At 36.5% G+C, this 19,960-nt stretch overlaps 2 protein-coding genes and 2 pseudogenes across 4 annotated transcripts; 2 read left to right on the top strand and 2 right to left on the bottom strand.

Moving 5' to 3' along the window:
- LOC104744817 (pyruvate dehydrogenase (acetyl-transferring) kinase, mitochondrial) lies at positions 8,395-10,484 on the top strand. Its single transcript, XM_010465920.2, has 6 exons — positions 8,395-8,643; positions 8,949-9,195; positions 9,294-9,474; positions 9,567-9,714; positions 9,811-10,027; positions 10,162-10,484. Exons 1-6 carry the CDS (start codon positions 8,395-8,397, stop codon positions 10,218-10,220), a joined length of 1,101 nt encoding a protein of 366 aa, XP_010464222.1. The 3' UTR covers positions 10,221-10,484.
- LOC104744815 (DEAD-box ATP-dependent RNA helicase 40-like) lies at positions 10,777-15,497 on the top strand. Of its 3 annotated transcripts, none has more exons than XM_010465917.2 (8): positions 10,777-10,926; positions 11,283-12,361; positions 12,461-12,655; positions 12,904-12,972; positions 13,068-13,337; positions 13,433-13,783; positions 13,880-14,157; positions 14,246-15,272. In XM_010465917.2, the coding sequence occupies exons 2-8, from the start codon at positions 11,294-11,296 to the stop codon at positions 15,270-15,272; spliced, it is 3,258 nt and encodes a 1,085-aa protein (XP_010464219.1). In that variant the 5' UTR covers positions 10,777-10,926; positions 11,283-11,293. The 3 variants fall into 3 exon arrangements, with proteins under 3 accessions (XP_010464219.1, XP_010464220.1, XP_019092738.1); XM_010465918.2 differs by having other exon boundaries at positions 10,794-10,994; XM_019237193.1 differs by lacking the exon at positions 10,777-10,926 and having other exon boundaries at positions 11,294-12,361; positions 14,246-15,497.
- Positions 15,494-16,614, bottom strand: LOC104744816 (annotated as a pseudogene).
- On the bottom strand, positions 17,148-18,100 carry LOC104744814 (annotated as a pseudogene).

Below are 19,960 nucleotides of genomic sequence, written 5' to 3'. Positions count from 1 at the left end.
TTCAAACTTTAGTAATATTATTCTTTAAAAATAATATCTATTGAATTAAAAATTTTCCTGAGTAACGGGTCAAAATTTGAATATTTGAATTCAATTTCATATTTTTGTTGAATTTTATAATTTTATATAATATAATAAACTTTAAATAATTTATTTTGAAATATTTTTAAAATATTGAAACTTGATATAAAAGTTAGAAACTATAAACGCATTAAACTGATTTGTTATAGCAATGTCAATAATATGTCATTATAATATGAAAGAATTTCAAGAAACCAAGTATATTAAAACAAAAAGTATAACGATATATTAAATTACTAATAATATAAGAACTCACTTTTTAAAAACCAAATTTACAAAATTATGTCTTATAATGAAATTCAAGTTATGATATAGAATATACATTGTTGAAATAACTTCACATACATAAACTAATACAATATATTAAAAAAATAATATAAAATATACAAATTTTTGTATAAATAAAATTTAACCAGTTTTATAACACGAGTACTTATCTAGAATCATTAATAATATAAAACTTACAAAATATGTGTCTTTTTCAAGCAATCATATTTAGCATATGATTTTATTGCATAATGTTTTATCCAAATTTTTTTTTTAAAACAATCACATAAATTATATTTTATATAAAAATTACAATGTAACAAAAAAAATTTCAACCCGTGCTCTAGCACGGGTCTTAATCTAGTATATATATATATATGAATCTAGAAACTATATATAAGGCCAAATTATTCGAGAGACAAATGATTAAAAAGTTATTTTTTTTTTTTGTTGAATATGATTAAAAAGTTATACCAGAGACAAATGATTAAAGATCCGTCCATGATATTTTACTGTATTTTGATTTTTAGTTTGATATTAATATGCTTTAAAATATCTTCTTTCTTGATGAAGTATGATAATCAATGGTTGGTTGTGAACGCAATTGTAAAATCTTTTGGACTCGATCGATATGTATACGGTAGTCGTTACATGCAACTAATGGTTGCATCATTCTTTAGATAACTCATAACTGATATGTCTAGACCGGTCCTAATTAATATTTCTTAAAAAATTAAAACCCTATGTGAATATTAACAACAAAATAAATTCAACGTGAAAACTCCCATCGATCTATACTACTATTACGTTAATAATTCATTAGCATAGATAGAACTCTAGACAGTTTTGGAAAAGTTATCGGTCCCCATTTTGGGGTAAGTCGAAACGGGAAACTGTAAAGAACTTTTAGAAAGTCCAAATAATACTATTTTTATAAAGAAAGAATCGTAGCCAATACATTGAGCATACATATCTGACACGTCGCCACTTTCATACATCTGATATTAATCTTTTTCTTCCAAAACTTGTAAGTTTTGAACTCTTATTATGATTGGTTGGTCGATATCATAATCTGATTAATGAAATATAATTTTTTAAAAAGAGGTAATAAAGTGTACTTGGTTTTCATAAGTTATGTGATTAGGCCAAATTGTGAAACAATAAACAATGTGCCAAAGAATATTTGTGGGCATCATTAGTAGGCACAAATCCAAAGGAACCAGCTAGAACCACACACCCACACGCTCGCATACATCCATGTATTCATGTATACAGGTATTTGTCTTATATATAAATATTACGCTTTTTATTTTAATAAATTTTGGCCGCAATAAACAAGTTATATATGGTCAAGAATGTCGCAAACAAGTCCAAGAAATTTAATCTTAGTAAGGAAAATGCTTTGTCTTTTCCCTATACAACAAAGATTTAAGTATTTGAACAAAATCGAAGTAGTGTGAACAGATAAAACTGCAAATTTTGAAAAAGAGTGAAAGGCTAATCTTTTATTATTATTATTATTTTTTTATCTAGAAAGTGATATAATTCATATTTGATGCATCAAAATTCAGAAAACTCAAATCTTTACTACTAAAAATAACAGTAACGAATGTTAAAAAACAAAAAAAAAAAGATGTTCAGCGAAATGATTTACATTACAATCGTTTCCGGTTACCTGTAACAAAACTTTAACATCTCTTGACAGCTAAGATTTATCATTTTTTATAACATCAGCAGCTAATCATAGTCCCAAAACAGTTTTACTAGATTTTTATTACAATCTCTAACAGTATGATGACACGTACAAAAAACATCTTTAACAAAAAAATAAAGACTTAAAAAAAAAAAAAAAAAACAAAAAAGACACGTACAAAACATTCAAAATAAACTAACGTTACCCCCCTAAAATCATATTTTTTTGTCGTCCGATGAGATTATCTGATTACACTTTTTTTTAACGTGTATTTTACTCTTTCGTTTTAGCGTAGAGGTCAGATTAACAATTTAATCAAATATCTTAATGACGAGTTAAAGAATGTAATGAAACCACGTAGTAATATAATCAGAAGAGCACGAATCTCGCATTCTTAATTAGTTGATAAAGTTAACAACTTAGTGTATATAAGTTGATGTCTTAGTTTACACAAAAGTCCAAAACACACGAACCAACAGGCCATCAAAGTTTTTACTAAATCTTAATAAAATAGATTTATTGGTCAGTCCACAAATTCCAAATCTTGAATATTCTCTTACGTGTGTTGGTTAATACGAGGGCATCTGTTTTCAGGACCACTTTCGCATATAATTAACATACAAAGAGAATGAAGATGGGTTATAAGATAAGATTAATCTGAAAATGATTACACCTAAAATTGCATATGAAATTGACGACAACGATCGATGGTGAGATTGTTCCAGAAATATGTATTGAGATACATATTAAAATAGCATGAAGTGCCGTTAGATTGTTTTTGCTTTTGAATTTAAAAAGTTTACGTCCTACTCCGACGTCCGACCTAAGCTCGGCTAATCCAAACGGCGGGTGACTAGAGAAACTAGTATTGTAGCTGCCCGCGCGCTTTGGTTCCGAATTAAGTGTGGAAATTAATATATCTTCTCTTAATATTTTTTGTTAGCAACTATATTCTCTTAATATGTATCATGTATTTTTTGTTATTCTGTGTTTCTGGAATACGTGCTGTAGATTTTTCTATAAATTTAGATATTTATATTGGTATTAGAACTTTTTTTCTTTTTCTTTAATTATAATAGTAATAGTTATGATTATTAGCTGAGATTTATGAAAGTTATATTTGAAAAAGACAGGCGAATGTAGTTTGAAGTCTAGATTCAATGGTCCTTTACGCATACAAAGTCCTCCCTGAACAATGACAGCCCTTTTGAGTTTCCATCATTTTTTATTTTAATTTTGTATATTTTTGAAGACATTATTCTTTCAAATAAAATGAACTTCGAAGTTGATATGACTTAACATTCCGAACGCTGATGCTTGGTATTAACCATTGTTATCCCATTGTTAAACCCTTTGTGCGATTGTTTGCTTTTAGAGGTGTGTTCTTCCCTTTCTGTGAGATTTTTGTACCCCTAGATGAGTTTTATTCTCTTAATTAATATTAAAGTTGGCGAGAAAATAAAATAAAAATTAAACGCATGTTTGTATGTTCATATTATATATTTGTCCATATTTTTCCATTAATACTTTTTATTTTTTTCTCACTCGGATAAATACTAAAATTGCCTTTCTCACTCGGATAAATACTGTATACTTTTTTTTGGTCGACATGTTTCTTCGTACATTTTTCCAAGATGACTCAAAAAGTGTACTATATAGCTACATAGTAGATGGTTGAATCAATTTGACATTCTTTATATGCACCATATCAAAAGAATGTGTACAATAGAGCACCATAAAATATTTCGATATGTATTATTTACTGTAAGATACGTACGATAGTTAAATTACATAGGTTTGCTACTGACGCAGGTGGTTATAGACTCATAGTTGTTCATACCTGACTTTTTCCCATTGCAAGATATTTGATACTTGTTGCCTTAATTGATCTTTTAACTGATTCAAGCTCTATTTCTGAGATATATATAACTCTATTTTTTACTTGAATTGTTTCTGTATATTCATGAGTGTACATCACGTGAACTGCTCGTGTAACAAAGATTCGAACTTCAGATACTATGAGGTTGAAGGAACACAACTCCTAGAAACCAGTTTGATTAGTTTCCTGTGGATGATAATTTGAAAAGAAAGAAAAGGAGATAAAAATTTCCCGCTAGTCACGCTTCTGATCATCGGGGTATGACTCAATTGGATTAAGGGCCGCAAAATTAGAAGTTTAATGAATGAAACTATATATATATTTTTGGAATAAACAATTTTGTGTTGAAAAATATGGTAGGATGTAGGGGAAGTAAAATTCCATTATCAATTGATTTGAAGTGGACTAACTAAACGACCCATATTGACAATTATATTACTTATTTTGAACAACTACGTACTTCTCATTTTTTAACATTTCATTATTGCTATTTAAAATACACCACCATCTACGGTTTCACATTTCGATAGATTTTCTAGTTCGGGAGCTCGACATTTAGTTCCACTTCAATGTATAGCTGTAAGAAGCACGTAGAGTACCAGTTTTCAATCTTTTAATAGTTTTGGGGTTGACAAAAAAAGAAAAGAAAAAGAGAGTTTTAAGGATTAAAGGTTTATATACCGCGAAAGGAAATCAAACTAAACCAATAATTCGATCAAAACGTTTATATAATACGCTTAAATGAATTAATAGTGGTGTCGTGTTATACGTGAAAATAGAAAACAAAAAAATTGTTTGTATCATCAGTCTAAATTTACAAAAGAGCTTCACAATAATTATAGGAACGTTGACTGTTAATGAATATATGAGGGTGAAAATTTTGTATTCGTAGTAATCTACATAGTCAATCGGTTAGAAGCTTCTAATCCTAATTAATTTAAGTTTACTTTCATATAATTAATTATGTGAATTTATATATATTGACGCACGTTTAGTAAAATTTAACGAGAAGATGGAATATGTTAATGTAGGTGTGAAAGCAATTATCCGAAGTTATATATTTTATGAAAGAAAACAAAGCTAATAGGGAACATAAAGTAATATTTAGGATTTTAAGTAGCTTCAAAATTAGTATTATAAGCAATTTGGTTTCCTCCGAAGTGGAGAACACAAGTGCTTGTTGATTATTAGTACTACTTTTCTCTCTATGCTTCGCTAAAGAAACATGTTGTTTGTTTAAAGACAAACATTTCTGTCGTTAAACCCAATTTTGTTTTCATTTAGAATGCTTTAATACTTTTGCTTTTTTTTTTTTTGTCACATAAATTTTTCCCACATCCAAAAAAGCTATATATATCTTATTTAAGATAGCTATCCACATTTTAAAAAGAGAAACCTATATGTGCAAGATGGCTTTTTAAACAATGATGATGATCAATGCCATATGTGATTTGTTCTCTCTAGAGGTTTTACTATTTAATAAACCAGCAAGTAGTAAATAACAATTAGCATTTTCCATTCGTGCTTGACCAGTTACGCGGTATATAAATATTGTATAACTACTTTGAATTTTAGTATCAGAAAATTCATTTAGTAAAAAAATTAAAAAGAAGTAGTAAATACCAAATAATTTCCTTGTTAAGCACCCATATATATAAACTTTCCATACTCTTACTAGTTACTACATTACATATATAAGAGAGCTAGCTAATATGTGGGAGAGAACCGAGGCTCGACAGTATTCATCTCGGATTGAACCTACTAGGAATATTATTTTTATGTCTAATATCAATATCGGATCTTAAAAATAGTTTGATAGATTTTGACCTGTGTAACTCGATTTGATATATACAGTATTGAATATTAATCAATTTGACGTGTCCCCGGTCAATTAGTCAAAGAGCTATACGAGTTAAAATGACAAACCCACTCGTGCGTTTTGTAGTCTCTTCTCTTTCTTTGTTGACAAGTCAACAACGGAAGCGTTAATCCAAAGCCCATAATTAAACGTACTTTACATTATTTAATTGTCACAAGTTAGTGGTTAGTCTAGCTAAATCCCTTTTAATCCTCTTTCACGATGATTATAATAACTTAATAAGGTATGGTTGAATAGAAGTTTTCTACAAGTTTCTAGATCTTCTTTACATGGTTATTAATTTACTATTGTTTGCTGTGAAGTCAAATATTTCATTTCATTGTTTAACATAAAATGTACGATTTCAATCAAGTAGTTATATATAGAGCCAACAAGTTTATTTGTCAAACAAGAGTTTTAGCGTAGAAATATAAAAAACTTCAGTCAGAACCCACTTTTATTTTTAAAATACGGATCATTAAAGATATTTGAAATGAGATGGTAACATTTCGTAGTCAAAGTCGAAAGCAAATTTACATAAATGAGTAACTTGTCCTATGCAAATAAGTCTTATACAGATGAGTTCATTAATCGGTAAAAATATAAAACTATAAATACCGAATTTTTTTGTAGACATTCTTCGTTAATGTGGACTTCAGATGATATATTAATTTGAGTTTCGTCCAACAAAACCTCGTACCGAGGAGAAAAAAAAACGATAGAAAATGGAGTGAACAAGTCAAAGATAAACAAGCATGCAGAAGCAGAAGTAACAAAATATGAATAAAATAGATCAAGGTCAATGATATATCAAACACCGTCGTTTCAAACAATTGAGATTCGGGGATGAAGTCGGTAAGATAATGAAGTCAAACACAAACTCTTTTGTTGTGTTGTTCCAAAAGAAACAAAACATTTGTTTGAAACTTCAAATTGCGATTCCTCTGCAGTCTACATCTTAGGCATGCTTATGAGTTTGGCCCAAGACTTTGTTGCCCTAGCTACAAAACTGTGAATTACATGGGATAATTAAGAACTGATTATATTTTCCTGTATTAATGTTACAGAAGTAATACTTTATTACAACATATAATTTACAAATTCTGATTTACATTAAATCAAAAAACCAAAAAAATCAAGTCTAAACACTAATGCTTTGAATGGCACCTGATTTTAGAGTGGTTTTTGGCTTTAGATTCTGAAAAATCTATTTTTGGAGCCATTCAGGATTATGAAAAAATAGATTTCCTAAAATTTAGGAAAACCAGTTTTTAGAGGATTTTAGCGTGATTTTTCTTTTTCTTTTTCCTAATATATATTTATTTATTTTAGTTACTTATTAAATTCCAAAACAAACGAAACCTTCTTTTTTTGTGCAATGAACAAATTAAAACCTATTCTAAGGATATTTCCTAAAGACTTGCATATTTGTTATTATTAAACTAATTTTTCTTATATACTTTTTTACTATAAAAGATCTACGTTTCATACTTTTTTCTACATTATTGTATTTTTTATTTTATAATATTTATTTTACTATTTTAAAAATAATTATTATACATAAAAACCAAAAACTAATCAAGTTACCAGATTTTACAAATGCTAAAATCTACACCAAAAATCAAAAACTCAAAATCCAAAATCTAAAAACTAAAAACCAAAATCTAAAAACCAATAAAAAACAGGCAGCCATTCATGGCCTAAAACTATAAAAAACTTGTTGTATGGCTTATTATAAGTTGGAAGTATATAAACTTAGTCTTAAATCTTAATTATAAAAAATGGTCCTCTATAATATAGATTAAGTGTACCCTTAAACTCCCTACTCTCTAAAACCTTTCCCCCAAACTGCTAAACCCAAAAAGCTTTGCTCGACTCTGTGTACTTGCATTTAAATTTGAGAAAAACCCTTTTATCATTAGAAAAAGAAAAAAAAAAATTAGTGAAAGGAGGATTGGAATATTGGGCCTTTAGGGCCTTATATCAAAAGAACGGGTCGGGAGCCTTTTGGACATCTAATTACTTCTTTTCAAAAAGAGACAAAAAAAACCGTGTAGTTTTTTATGATAAAGGACGACGACACATTATTATAAATCTATCGAACGGCATGTTGTTTTGGATCTCAGCCTTTAGCCATCATCCATGTCCCATGTGGACTTGTGGATAGGGTAGAGATCCTTTTTACTAAAAAAAAGTCTTTGATATTTATATTTGTTTGATTCACATCCTTTTCTCAATCAATAATTATTATTTATGACTTAAAAAAAGAACTTTGTACCAAAAATAAGTAAATACTAAAAAAAAAAAAAATAGAGATTTATTCCAAAAAGAGCCAGTACGCACTACCACACACAATCACTTCAAATAGTAAAAATCGTAATCCCATGAAAATTAGCGGCCAAAACCAAAAAAAACACATAAACCAGATTAGTATTAAGCACATAATTAAAACGATTATAATTTCAGCCTTTTGCTGATTCCCAAAGCCAAAAAAAGAAGCCAATCCTCTCTTCTCTGTTTTCTCTGGATGTCCAACCATCTTCTTCGCAGTTTCCGTCAAGTCGATGATAGATAACAACGTTGCCGTTGGAGAGCGACGATAGGGTTCCAACGCTTATGGCAGTTAAGAAAGCCAGCGAAATGTTTCCCAAGAATTTGATCGAGGATTTACACAAATGGGGTTGCATGAAGCAAACGGGTGTGAGTCTCAGGTATATGATGGAGTTTGGTTCCAAACCTACTGAGAGGAATCTTCTCATCTCCGCTCAGTTTCTCCATAAGGAGCTTCCGATTCGTGTCGCCAGGAGAGCGCTCGAACTCCAGACGCTTCCTTATGGTCTCTCTGATAAACCTGCCGTTTTGAAGGTTCGCGAATTCTGGGTTTCTGATTTTTTGAATTTTAATGATTTCTGACTTGAATTGAATTTGTGGTGGTTGCTTCTTATTAGATTGTTTTGAATTGAAATTGGATATTGTAGATTTAATGAAAAAAGTAGAGATTAGATTCTGTGGTTTGATTATTTTAAAATCAAGGGAATGCTACAGTGAATTTTTTGAATGCGTAGAGAATTGAAACCAGAATTGGCTAATTTTGTTTGACACCTGAAACTCTTCAACAGGTATTTTTGTGAATGATGTGTTCTTTGTTACATTTTGCTGTTTTCTCCTAGGTACGGGATTGGTATTTGGAATCATTCAGGGATATGAGAGCATTTCCTGAGATTAAGGATTCAAATGATGAGAAAGAATTCACTCAGATGATTAAGGCTGTTAAAGTAAGGCACAACAATGTGGTTCCCATGATGGCTTTGGGTGTTAATCAGCTTAAGAAAGGCATGAATTCCGGAACTCTTGATGAGATTCATCAGTTTCTTGATCGTTTCTACTTGTCTCGTATTGGGATCCGTATGCTTATTGGTAAGATTTGGGGTTTTTTTGTTTTTGGAAAGGTTTTTTTGTTTTCTGTTGTTGTTGATGTGCTGATACTTGTTGAGATTTTTTAATGGAATTCTCAGGGCAGCATGTTGAGTTGCATAATCCAAATCCACCACTTCATACTGTGGGTTACATACACACTAAGATGTCTCCTATGGAGGTAGCGAGGAATGCTAGTGAAGATGCTCGCTCAATTTGTTTCCGAGAGTATGGTTCTGCACCTGAAATAAACATATATGGGGATCCGAGTTTCACCTTTCCGTGAGTTCAAGTTGACCCTTCTCTTTGTTCTTAAGATTGATTCCATATAAGCTTTTTGTTCTCACTTTGCAAACAATTCATCCTTTTTATAGGTATGTTCCAACGCACTTGCATCTTATGATGTATGAGCTAGTCAAGAACTCTCTACGTGCTGTTCAAGAGAGATTTGTTGACTCCGATAGAGTTGCACCACCTATTCGTATTATAGTTGCTGATGGAATCGAAGATGTAACAATAAAGGTTGTTATCCTGTGCTTTCTCTCCTTTCTGTTAAGCGTTTCCATGTTTTTGTTGCACTGGTTTAAAACCAACTATTGTTGTGGGTTAATCTAATAGGTCTCAGATGAAGGTGGAGGTATACCCAGGAGCGGTCTTCCCAAAATATTCACATATCTTTACAGTACCGCAAGAAACCCGCTAGTGGAGGAATTGGAATTAGGACCAGCTGATGTTCCAGTGACTATGGCTGGTTATGGTTATGGTCTCCCCATTAGTCGCTTGTATGCTCGATATTTTGGTGGAGATTTGCAGATCATATCCATGGAAGGATATGGTGAGTCCATTACTTATTTGATTTTCATATTTTTAGATCATATCAGTAAAAGTTTTGACCTGAAATGTCTCAATGAGCTTCATAAGAAAGATTCAGTTTTGATAATATATATGTGTATCGGTTGGAATGTGCAGGGACTGATGCTTACTTGCACTTGTCTCGTCTTGGAGATTCACAAGAGCCTTTGCCCTAAGAGAAGCTTCATGTCAGGCAAACAAGTGAAGAAAGCTTTGAGTCTTTGACATATTAAATATGGTAGATGAGGGATCTACATTACTCAATTATTTATGCTTTTCTAGTTTCTTTTAATGTACAGACATTTATATCTCTCATTATGCTTTCTTGATTCCTAGACTCAGATTATGGAGATTTTTCCAAGTGAGTTTAATCTCCTCTGATTTGATTTGATTCGATTTAAACCTTGTACTTTTCTCGGTGCAAAATCCCTTTCCTTGTATCCCAATGTCGGCAAAACATTATTGGTTTACTTCGATAAAACAGTTATTGAAGAAAGTCCTGTAATTGGACCGGTTATTTGATTTTCTTCACTGGTTCAAATGTTTTTTCTTGATCGGTTTAGTACTTGAGAACCAATTTTCCCAATCTAATAATTTCTCAAGATTCAAGAACGAACAAATCAGGATAATAAAGAAACGACTACGTTTTGTGTCAAAGATCGTACAGTCTTTGGCCTTCTCCATTACGACGTCGTGTGGCTTCTCTTTTTGTCAGAATTCCTTCTCTTTCGTGAACCCCAGCCTCTCTTCTTCTTCTACCATACGCCGAACCCATCCCCTGTGCTCTCTAGTTCCCATCGAGGTCCATCTCTGATTCGCACCTGTGTTTCTTTATTCAACTCTGGCTCGCGTAAGCGACTGCGGTGCTGTTTCGTTGTCGATGTAAGCCTCTTTCTTTGTCTCTACCTCAAACCCTAAATCGTTGCATCCCTTTATGTTTTGATGCTCAGGTATTACTTGTGCAAACTGTCTTCGGGTTTCTTCACCTTTGAATCCGTTTCTCAGTTTCTTTATTTGCTTGATTTAGGTATAGTTTCTATAGTTTGCGATTGAGATTGTAATTATAATTGGACATGATTCTTTTATGGTCTCGTGGAAGTAGATTATGTTGAATGGTCTGGTCTGTGCGCGTTGAGCTTAGCTGGACTATATCGTTGATGATACTTGTGACATAAAGCCTTTGAATGATAGCGTGAAAGCTTTTGTATGGTAACATGAGAGTTTTTGTATGCTTGCAGAGCCGTTGCCTATGGCCACAACAGAAGCTACTCCAGCTTCTGCTGGTCCAAGATATGCTCCAGAGGATCCAACTCTTCCTAAACCATGGAAGGGACTTATTGATGGAAGCACTGGAATTCTGTATTACTGGAATCCTGAAACCAATGTCACTCAGTATGAAAGACCTTCTGCGCCTCCTCCACCTTTGCAGGCTGGTGCTCCTCCGCACGCTGCCACAACGCCCAAGCTCGCTCAGATTCCTATACCCTCTTCAGGACAAGGTCACCAAGCTCAGCACGAACAAGCAAAACATGTTGGTCACGTGTCTCAACAGCATGGTTTACAACAACAGCCACAGCAATTTCCATCCCAACATGTAAGACCCCAATTGATGCACCAGCAGCAGCATCCAGGCCAGCAAATGACTCAACAATCAGGTCAACAGTTTCCCCAACAACAGACTTATCAGCCAACGACGCAGCAGCAGCAAGTCATGCAGAATCAGCATTCACAAATGCCTCAGCAGCTAAGCCATCAGTATGCACATCCACAACAACAGTACATGGGTTATCGGCCTCACATGCAACCGCAAGGGCTTCAAAATTCACATCAGGGTGGTCCCCAGTGTCAGCAGTTTTCTAGCCAGCAAGAGTACAACTCATTGGCCCCAAAGAGGGATGGGGATGAGTTCCATGGGGGTAAGAAAACTGGGTTTTCTCAACCCCATTTGCCAAATTCTGAAGGTTCACCATCTCAAAATGCCCCCTTTGAAGCCAATACAGCATCCCAAAGAACAAATGCAAACTTGTCTATGGCTCAGAAATACAATGGACCGCAAGCAAACATGCAACATCCTGTTGCAGTCACACAGTTTCAACAACCAGAGGCTAACCTGATTCACCACCAGCTTGGACCTAGGTTTCAAAATCAAATGGACCCAACAATGTTGCACCAGAAGTCTCATACTTCCCCTTTCCAATCAAATAAAACGTATGAGAATAATGTACAATCTAGACCTGGGAATGACGCGTATGTTAACGCAAGAATGGAAGGGCCGGTTAGGGGTGCCCAACCACATCATCCTGCTGCAATGCCTAAGGTTAGCTACAGATAATCACTTCTTCTATCTGTCTTGTTAAATATTTTCTGCCTCACAGTTATTTCTTACGGAAAGAAGCATTTGTAAAATGCTACGCAGGATATAAGGATAGGTGGTGGTCCACCTGCAAATGCTGATTCTGCCATGAGGCAAACAGGGCATGGAACATATGGACACGCTGGTCCAGCTTTTCCACAGAAATCCTTGGTGAGGCCTCATTTTGTCACATCTCCTGATGTTCCTCATCTCTCACCCGTTGAAAGCTACCGGAAACAACATGAAGTTACAATAACTGTAAGTTCATATTTCTTGGTTGCGTTGCTCAACTTGTCAGTTAATTTTTCAAGCTGTAATGTGCTGTAATAATTTGCAATTGTTGTTTCAGTGAATGTTTGTCCATAAAACTCTACTGTGAATGTGGGATTGGACGAACTTCAACTGGAATAAGTAATAGCATTTGAGAATAGTGTTAAACCTTGCACTTTTCTCATCTATTCTGATATGTGTACGGCCTCTCAGACTTTTTTTCCTTTATTGTGAAGGGCGAGAACATTCCAGCACCATACATTACATTTGAAGCTAGTGGTCTCCCTTCTGAAATACTTAGAGAGGTCAGTTTTATTATGAACTTTATAAGTGGTGTAGCGACTAGCTTGTAGTTCTTCATATTTCTGGTGGGCTAATGTTTGTATATTTTACTTTCCAGTTGCTTTCTGCTGGATTTCCATCACCAACACCGATCCAGGCTCAAACATGGCCAATTGCTCTGCAGAGCAGGGATATAGTTGCAATTGCAAAAACTGGTTCTGGTAAAACTTTGGGATACTTGATCCCTGCCTTCATTCTTCTACGGCACTGTCGTAACGACTCCCGAAATGGCCCCACAGTTTTGATCCTAGCTCCTACTCGGGAGCTAGCCACACAAATACAAGATGAAGCCCTTAAGTTCGGCCGGTCTTCCAGGATATCATGCACTGTGAGTTTTATTTGAGTCTCTTTGACATTTTTCACCAGGGCTGATAGAGCCTATACTAAATGTTTTTGTTTACGAATCTGTATTCTTGTCATTAGTGTTTGTATGGTGGAGCTCCAAAGGGTCCTCAATTGAAAGAGTTGGAACGAGGAGCTGATATTGTGGTGGCAACTCCTGGGCGTCTAAATGATATACTGGAGATGAAGAAGATTGATTTCCAGCAGGTTTCCCTTCTTGTGCTTGACGAAGCAGACCGAATGCTTGACATGGGTTTTGAACCCCAAATCCGTAAGATTGTGAATGAAATACCTCCTCGGAGACAGACTCTTATGTACACAGCAACTTGGCCAAAAGAAGTTAGAAAAATTGCAAGTGATCTTCTTGTGAACCCTGTCCAAGTTAACATAGGCAGGGTAGATGAGTTGGCTGCTAACAAATCGATAACACAGGTAATGATCTTCTAAACCATTTTCTATCACTCTTAAGCATTGTTCCACATGACTTGGTGATGATGTTACTGAAGTAAACCCATCCTTATGATGCAGTATGTTGAAGTAGTCCCTCAAATGGAGAAAGAGAGACGTTTGGAGCAAATCCTTAGGTCGCAAGAAAGAGGTTCAAAAGTTATAATATTTTGCTCGACGAAGAGGCTTTGTGACCATCTTGCACGTAGTGTCGGACGTCATTTTGGCGCTGTTGTGATCCATGGAGACAAGTCTCAAGGTGAGAGAGATTGGGTACTTGGCCAGTTCCGAACCGGTAAATCTTGTGTATTAATAGCTACTGATGTTGCTGCCCGGGGACTCGATATAAAAGACATAAGGTTTGTTGTAACAATTCTTGGTATATATTTCTTTGGTTGTTGTTTGTTATGAAGATTCCTTATCTTTGTTCGTGTTATACTACTACAGAGTTGTGATCAACTACGATTTTCCAACCGGAGTTGAAGACTATGTTCACCGTATTGGGAGAACCGGTCGAGCCGGTGCAACTGGAGTGGCATTCACTTTCTTCACAGAGCAAGATTGGAAATACGCGCCTGATTTGATCAAAGTCCTCGAAGGAGCAAACCAGCAAGTACCGCCTCAAGTAAGGGACATTGCAATGCGTGGTGGTGGTGGTGGTGGTCCTGGTTATAGCCAGGATCGAAGAGGTATGGCTAACCGGTTTGACTCTGGTGGTGGTGGTAGCCGTTGGGATTCTGCTGGAGGGTTTGGTGGCCGTGGTGGAGGGTTTGGTGGCCGTGAGGGTGGGTTTGATGGCCGTGGCCGTGAAGGTGGGTTTGGTGGCCGTGAAGGTGGTTTTGATGGCCGTGGCCGCGAAGGTGGGTTTGATGGCCGTGGTGGCGGATTTGGAAGCAGAGATGACTCATTTGGACGTGGCGGGAATCGTGGTCGGGGTTTCACTGGTCCTGATGCCGGTCGTATGAATGTTGGTGGTAGAGGCGGATTTGGTCGGTTTGGCAATAATAACATGGATGGCCGAGGCTTTGGTCGTGGTGGTGGTAGAGGCTTTGGTCGTGGTGTTGGAAGGTTTGACAACAGAAGAGGTAGAAGTCGTAGCAGAAGTCCTGATCTGGTTCGGCCAAGGCGACGTAGCCTGAGCTATAGCCGGAGCCGGAGCTATAGTCGTAGTCGTAGTCGTAGCAGGAGTTGGTCACGTTCAAGGAGTCGCAGCCCTAGACATAGCCGTGACCGTGGTGCTCATAAGCGGAGCAGAAGCTATAGCCGTAGTCCTAGTCCGGTTTATGAAAGACAAGATAGACGGCCACGAGTGTCTGGGTTTGATATTAAACCACCAATTGAGTCTGTCGTGAACCCCGACATGAATGCGGTTGAAACCGTGGTTCCTACAACCATGTCTGAGAGACAAGGGAATGGGGTTGTTGAATCGAAGGTAGAAGCGGCTTTAGTACGACCAGTGGTTGATGAACCCTAAAAAGCCAGAACGTTAAGACTGATATAAAACCTCACTGCAGAGATATCACAACTCATCCCCAAATTTTTGGTTATTGAACAGATCCAGCAAATTAGACAGCTGATGCGTCTTCTCAGATTTGTTGGCCGGAGTAACTTTATTTTAATTTTTTTTTTCTTTCTCGTTTTCTTGTTGTATCATGGAGAATTAGTTTGTAATGTATTTGAGAAGAATTCTTATCGTTTATGTAAAGACCTTCAACTGCCTTGAAAAAAATCTGGATTAGAAAATACAAATGAAGAACCTGAAATCAAGAGATCAAAACAATTCAAAACGAAACTAATCTAATCGCTTTTTTTGGGCACCTCATTCGTCTTCTTGACATAGTTCTTAGAATGGAAGTTGGAAAAGAGAGCCAAAAGAGAAGCATTAAACGCAGCGTTGAAACACCATCCCCAAATCCCGGAGCAACCCGACCCGAAAAAATGTTCTCGGAGCATCCAACCGGATAACCCGAAACTGAAAACAAACTGAACAATCTGACAATCCGTGACCAACCTCTTCCACTTAGGCCTCGATCCAACGGCGCAGAGGAAGTAGTAACCGTACATGATGACGTGTACCGTCGAGTTCGTCACGAGCGCAACCGGAAACATAGACTGGCGAGTCCGGAGCCAGAGATAACACATGACCACAACCGTGGCGTGGTGATATACGTGGAGGAACGAGAGCCGTTGGATTGATTTGCCGAGCACGATGAGGATCGTGTCTCCGAACTCGAGGATCTTGGAGAGGTAGAAGACTTGAGCCCAGAAGAAAAGAGGTCCGCTAGGTTTCACGTCGACGGGGAAACAAATCGCGTGGAGGAAACGCGACTTCGGATCTAGACGATGTTGTTGTTGTTACGGAGAGAGTGCATCCGACGGCCATGATTAAGGAGAGGAGACAGAGGATGAGGCTGTGGACGGCTGTGATTGGTTTGAGGACGCGTGGACTGAGTGATGGGAGCGAATCGATGACGGATCGGAGGAGGAGTGTGGCGGAGAGGTAGACGGAGACAACGAGGGAGACGAAGAAGACGGTGGAGCCAAGTGTTTCGCCTTCGATCCAAGTGAAATTGGCGATGTAAGGGTGGTTTACGAGCCAGTAAGTTAGAGTGGAGGTTAGCGACGACGCCATTGCCTCCGGTGGATTGAGCGGCGAGGTTTGGGGGAGACGAAGTTTGAAGATATGGTTTTGTATAGAGAGAGAGACGAAGGGGTCAGAGTCAGACTTACCCCAAATCGGCTAATTTACATTAAAGTGGGTCCCATCGGATCATGTTTTTATTATCTTCAGTTTTTGGGATACGTATCGTATTAGTACGTATAGGGTAATATTGTAAATGACAGTTATCTATGTTTTATAGTATATCCTATAAATTATTTCATTTATTACCCCGATTAATTAGGTTAAGGATAATTGGTAACTTTAATTATCACATTTTTTCACTCTATATAATCTTTTACGTTTATTTCAGCTTCATAAGTTGAGTAGTTAGGCCACGGCCGCCGTAGCCTGAGCTATAGCCGTAGTCCTATCCAAGTTTATGAAAGACTACTACGTCTACGGGATAGGCCCATTGTAGCAGCGCGCGGGGTGGCTCTTAAAATGCAGACGAGGGAATTAATTGGAGTTGTCGTTACAGATATGTAGAAGAGGCTTTAGAACGATAGGACCAGTGGTTTAAACTGGTAACAACCTAAATTGGTTTATTTTGTAGACTAATCTCAATGTTCAACTCTTGAAGAAACATTGGCTGTATATATTATATATCATAAACAGATGTATGCAATCTGAGAAGAATATATCAGACGAACAATGATGTTGATTTATGTGACATTTTAATATCTTTTGTCATCTTATTATTCATAATAAAACAATTTTTCAAACCATCCCAACATTTTACAACTACAGAAAATATTCAATCATATTTTTTCGAAAACAATCTAATGGCTTTTCTTGCCCACCTCTCTCCGTTTATGAATATAAAAGTTTCGACCTTATACATAGTCGAGGTTGTCGTCCTCGCATAGTTCTTGGAATGGAAGTTGTAGAAGAGAGCCAAGAGTGAAGCATTAAACACACCGTTGAAATAAAGTCCCCAAACCCCGGAGCAACCCGACCCGAAATAATGCTTTGGGAGCATCCAACCGGAACCTAACCCCAAGCCGATAACAAACTGAACAATCTGACAATTCGTTACCAACATTTTCCACTTGGGCCTCGACCCGACGGCGCATAGGAAGTAGTAACCGTACATGATGACGTGGACAGTCGAGTTCATCACGAGACCAACCGGAAACATAGATTGGCGGGTTCGGAGCCAGAGGTAGCACATTATCAAAACCGTGGCGTGGTGGTAGACGTGGAGGGTGGATTGCTTTGTTGAGTATGATGAGAAGTGTGTCCACGAACTCGAGGATCTTTGAGAGGTAGAAGACTTGAGCCCAAAAGAAAAGTGGTCCGCTAGGTTTCACGTCGAGGGGGAGACAGACGGCGTGTACCAAACGCAACTTCGGATCTTGAGACGAGATCAGGGAGAGAGTGCAACCGACGGCCATGATTAAGGAGAGGAAGAAAAGGATGAAGCTGTGGACGGCTGTGATTGGTTTGAGAATGCGGGGACCGAGTGTGGGGAGTGCATCGATGTAGTGTCGGAGGAGGAATGTGGCGGAGAGGTAAACGGAGATTACGACGAAGACAAAGGGGACGGTGGAGCCAAAATTTTCACCTTCGGCCCATGTGTAGTTGGCGATGTAGGGGTGATGCACCAGCCAGTAGGTTAGGGTGGAGTAAACTGATGCCATTATTCCACGTCGAAGTTAATTTGGAGGAAGATATGGTACATATTTATATATACATATTAAATGGAGTGTGCTGATACCATAGCGTCTTCTTGATTGTTTTGGAACATGGGAGTACAACGATGCCATAGCGTCGTGAATACTCACTCACTCATGCGTCTCGTCCGTTCTCCCGGCGCGGATATGGGAGAGAGAAATTAAGGGCTCAGATGCTTAAATGACCCAATCGGCTACTCTATATTCAAGTGGGATAACTTGATGCATTGATTTGTTAATATTTTTAACGTGGGAAGAAGGTACACTATCGTAAGAAATGCATCATCGATTCTTTTATCAATCATGCATAACGTGGGAAGGTAATACCGTAAAATTTAGTTATCAATGTGATGACCATTAATAATGATGTTCCAAAAAAAAAGTTTTAAGGCTTGGAGTTGGAGTTGTCGTTTTAAAAAATATATAATAAAGGGCTATAGTTTTTTTTTCCTTTTAATTGTTTTGGGCCTGAAACCCAAAAAAAATCTGAAAAACAGGCCTTCGCAAGTGTTTTTAGTATATAAATCAAGCAAGGATACACGATTACAAATGATGTTATAATTAATCAGCTGAATAATCCGTGTATTAGGAATGTGATTAGGATGATCGGCTAGTAGATAGAAGATATTTACTTCGGAATTTCGTCCAAATAAATGTGAAAAACAATAAATCATTGTAAATTCGTCATTGTCAGAAATGTGACCTCTCTTTGGAAAAAAGATTCCAAAATTTTCAAATCCTAGAAAACGTTTATGTATATGTTTGAGGAGAGAAGAAGATAATGAAGCAACTTGACTATTAAACTTTAGAGAAATACCCTAAACTAGCACTATTTTGGTTTTTTGTTCCAAAACTAGCACACATACTGGAATGTTCCCAAACCAGCATTTTTTAATATTGAGTAATTAATATAGAGAAATATTATTATTTAAAATATTCAAAAAAAATCAAAATCCGATCTCTTTTTCATTTCCGGCATAGCTTGATGAATTTTTTGATCTGAGATCTTCTTTCTGATCTCACATTTTCCTGTGAAGCTTCAATCAGGTACTAAATCGATGGTTATCATCAATTCTTCTTTCTTCTTCTTCGATTTCAGAGTTTGAAATTGTTGGGTTCTCTTTCTTCTTCTTCGATCGATACCTTCAATCATCGATGTCAGAGTTTGAAATTGTTGAATTCTCTGAAATTCAGAAAGAAATTGTAACTTATGGCTCTATATAGATGAATTAGTTTTATTGTTCTGTGATTTTAGTTTAGTTGGCTTGATGGTAGCAATGTATTTTTTTCAAGAGAGAAGCCGCTTCCCAACGGAGATCTCAACATCGGAAGCTTCTCCGGTGGGTTTTCACACGGATCCAACAAGTATCTTTGGAAAAATGGGTGCATGTACAAAGGTGATTGGAAACTAGCCAAAGCTTCAGGAAACAAAAATTCTTGTGGCCTAGTGGAGCCACTTACGAAGGTGAATGCAAATTTGTTTTGTTTGTGACTTGTTTTCAAGTTGCGGATTACCTAGTGGGCAGCCATGGGATTTGGACTTATCAAGATATTGAGATTGTTAAAGTTGTGGCTGATCAAGTAACAGTTGCGTTAGATCATGCAGCGGTTCTTGAAGAGTCTCAGCTCATGTGGTAGAAGCTAGCGGATCAGAACAGGGCGTTGCAGATGGCTAAAAGGGACGCGCTGAGGGCAAGCCAAGCGAGGAACACGTTTAAGAAGACAATGAGCGAAGGGATGAGACATCCAATGCATTCGATACTCGGACTACTGTCAATGATTCAGGACGAGAAGTTGAATGATGAATAGAAGATTGTTGTTGACACG

This window comes from Camelina sativa, chromosome 15, assembly GCF_000633955.1.
Source record: "Camelina sativa cultivar DH55 chromosome 15, Cs, whole genome shotgun sequence".
In the NCBI taxonomy this organism is placed as follows: Eukaryota; Viridiplantae; Streptophyta; class Magnoliopsida; order Brassicales; family Brassicaceae; genus Camelina; species Camelina sativa.
This window is presented reverse-complemented; position numbering and strand designations above follow the sequence as displayed.

What these genes read in the sequence shown, in the direction of transcription:
- LOC104744817 (XM_010465920.2), top strand. Translation starts at nt 8,395, where the DNA reads ATGGCAGTTAAGAAAGCCAGCGAAATGTTTCCCAAGAATTTGATCGAG. An exon ending in ATAAACCTGCCGTTTTGAAG is followed by an intron (nt 8,644 to 8,948) that starts GTTCGCGAATTC and finishes GTTTTCTCCTAG; the next exon opens with GTACGGGATTGGTATTTGGA. An exon ending in TGGGATCCGTATGCTTATTG is followed by an intron (nt 9,196 to 9,293) that starts GTAAGATTTGGG and finishes TGGAATTCTCAG; the next exon opens with GGCAGCATGTTGAGTTGCAT.
- LOC104744815 (XM_019237193.1), top strand. Translation starts at nt 11,294, where the DNA reads ATGGCCACAACAGAAGCTACTCCAGCTTCTGCTGGTCCAAGATATGCT. An exon ending in ATCCTGCTGCAATGCCTAAG is followed by an intron (nt 12,362 to 12,460) that starts GTTAGCTACAGA and finishes AATGCTACGCAG; the next exon opens with GATATAAGGATAGGTGGTGG. An exon ending in CTAACAAATCGATAACACAG is followed by an intron (nt 13,784 to 13,879) that starts GTAATGATCTTC and finishes CTTATGATGCAG; the next exon opens with TATGTTGAAGTAGTCCCTCA.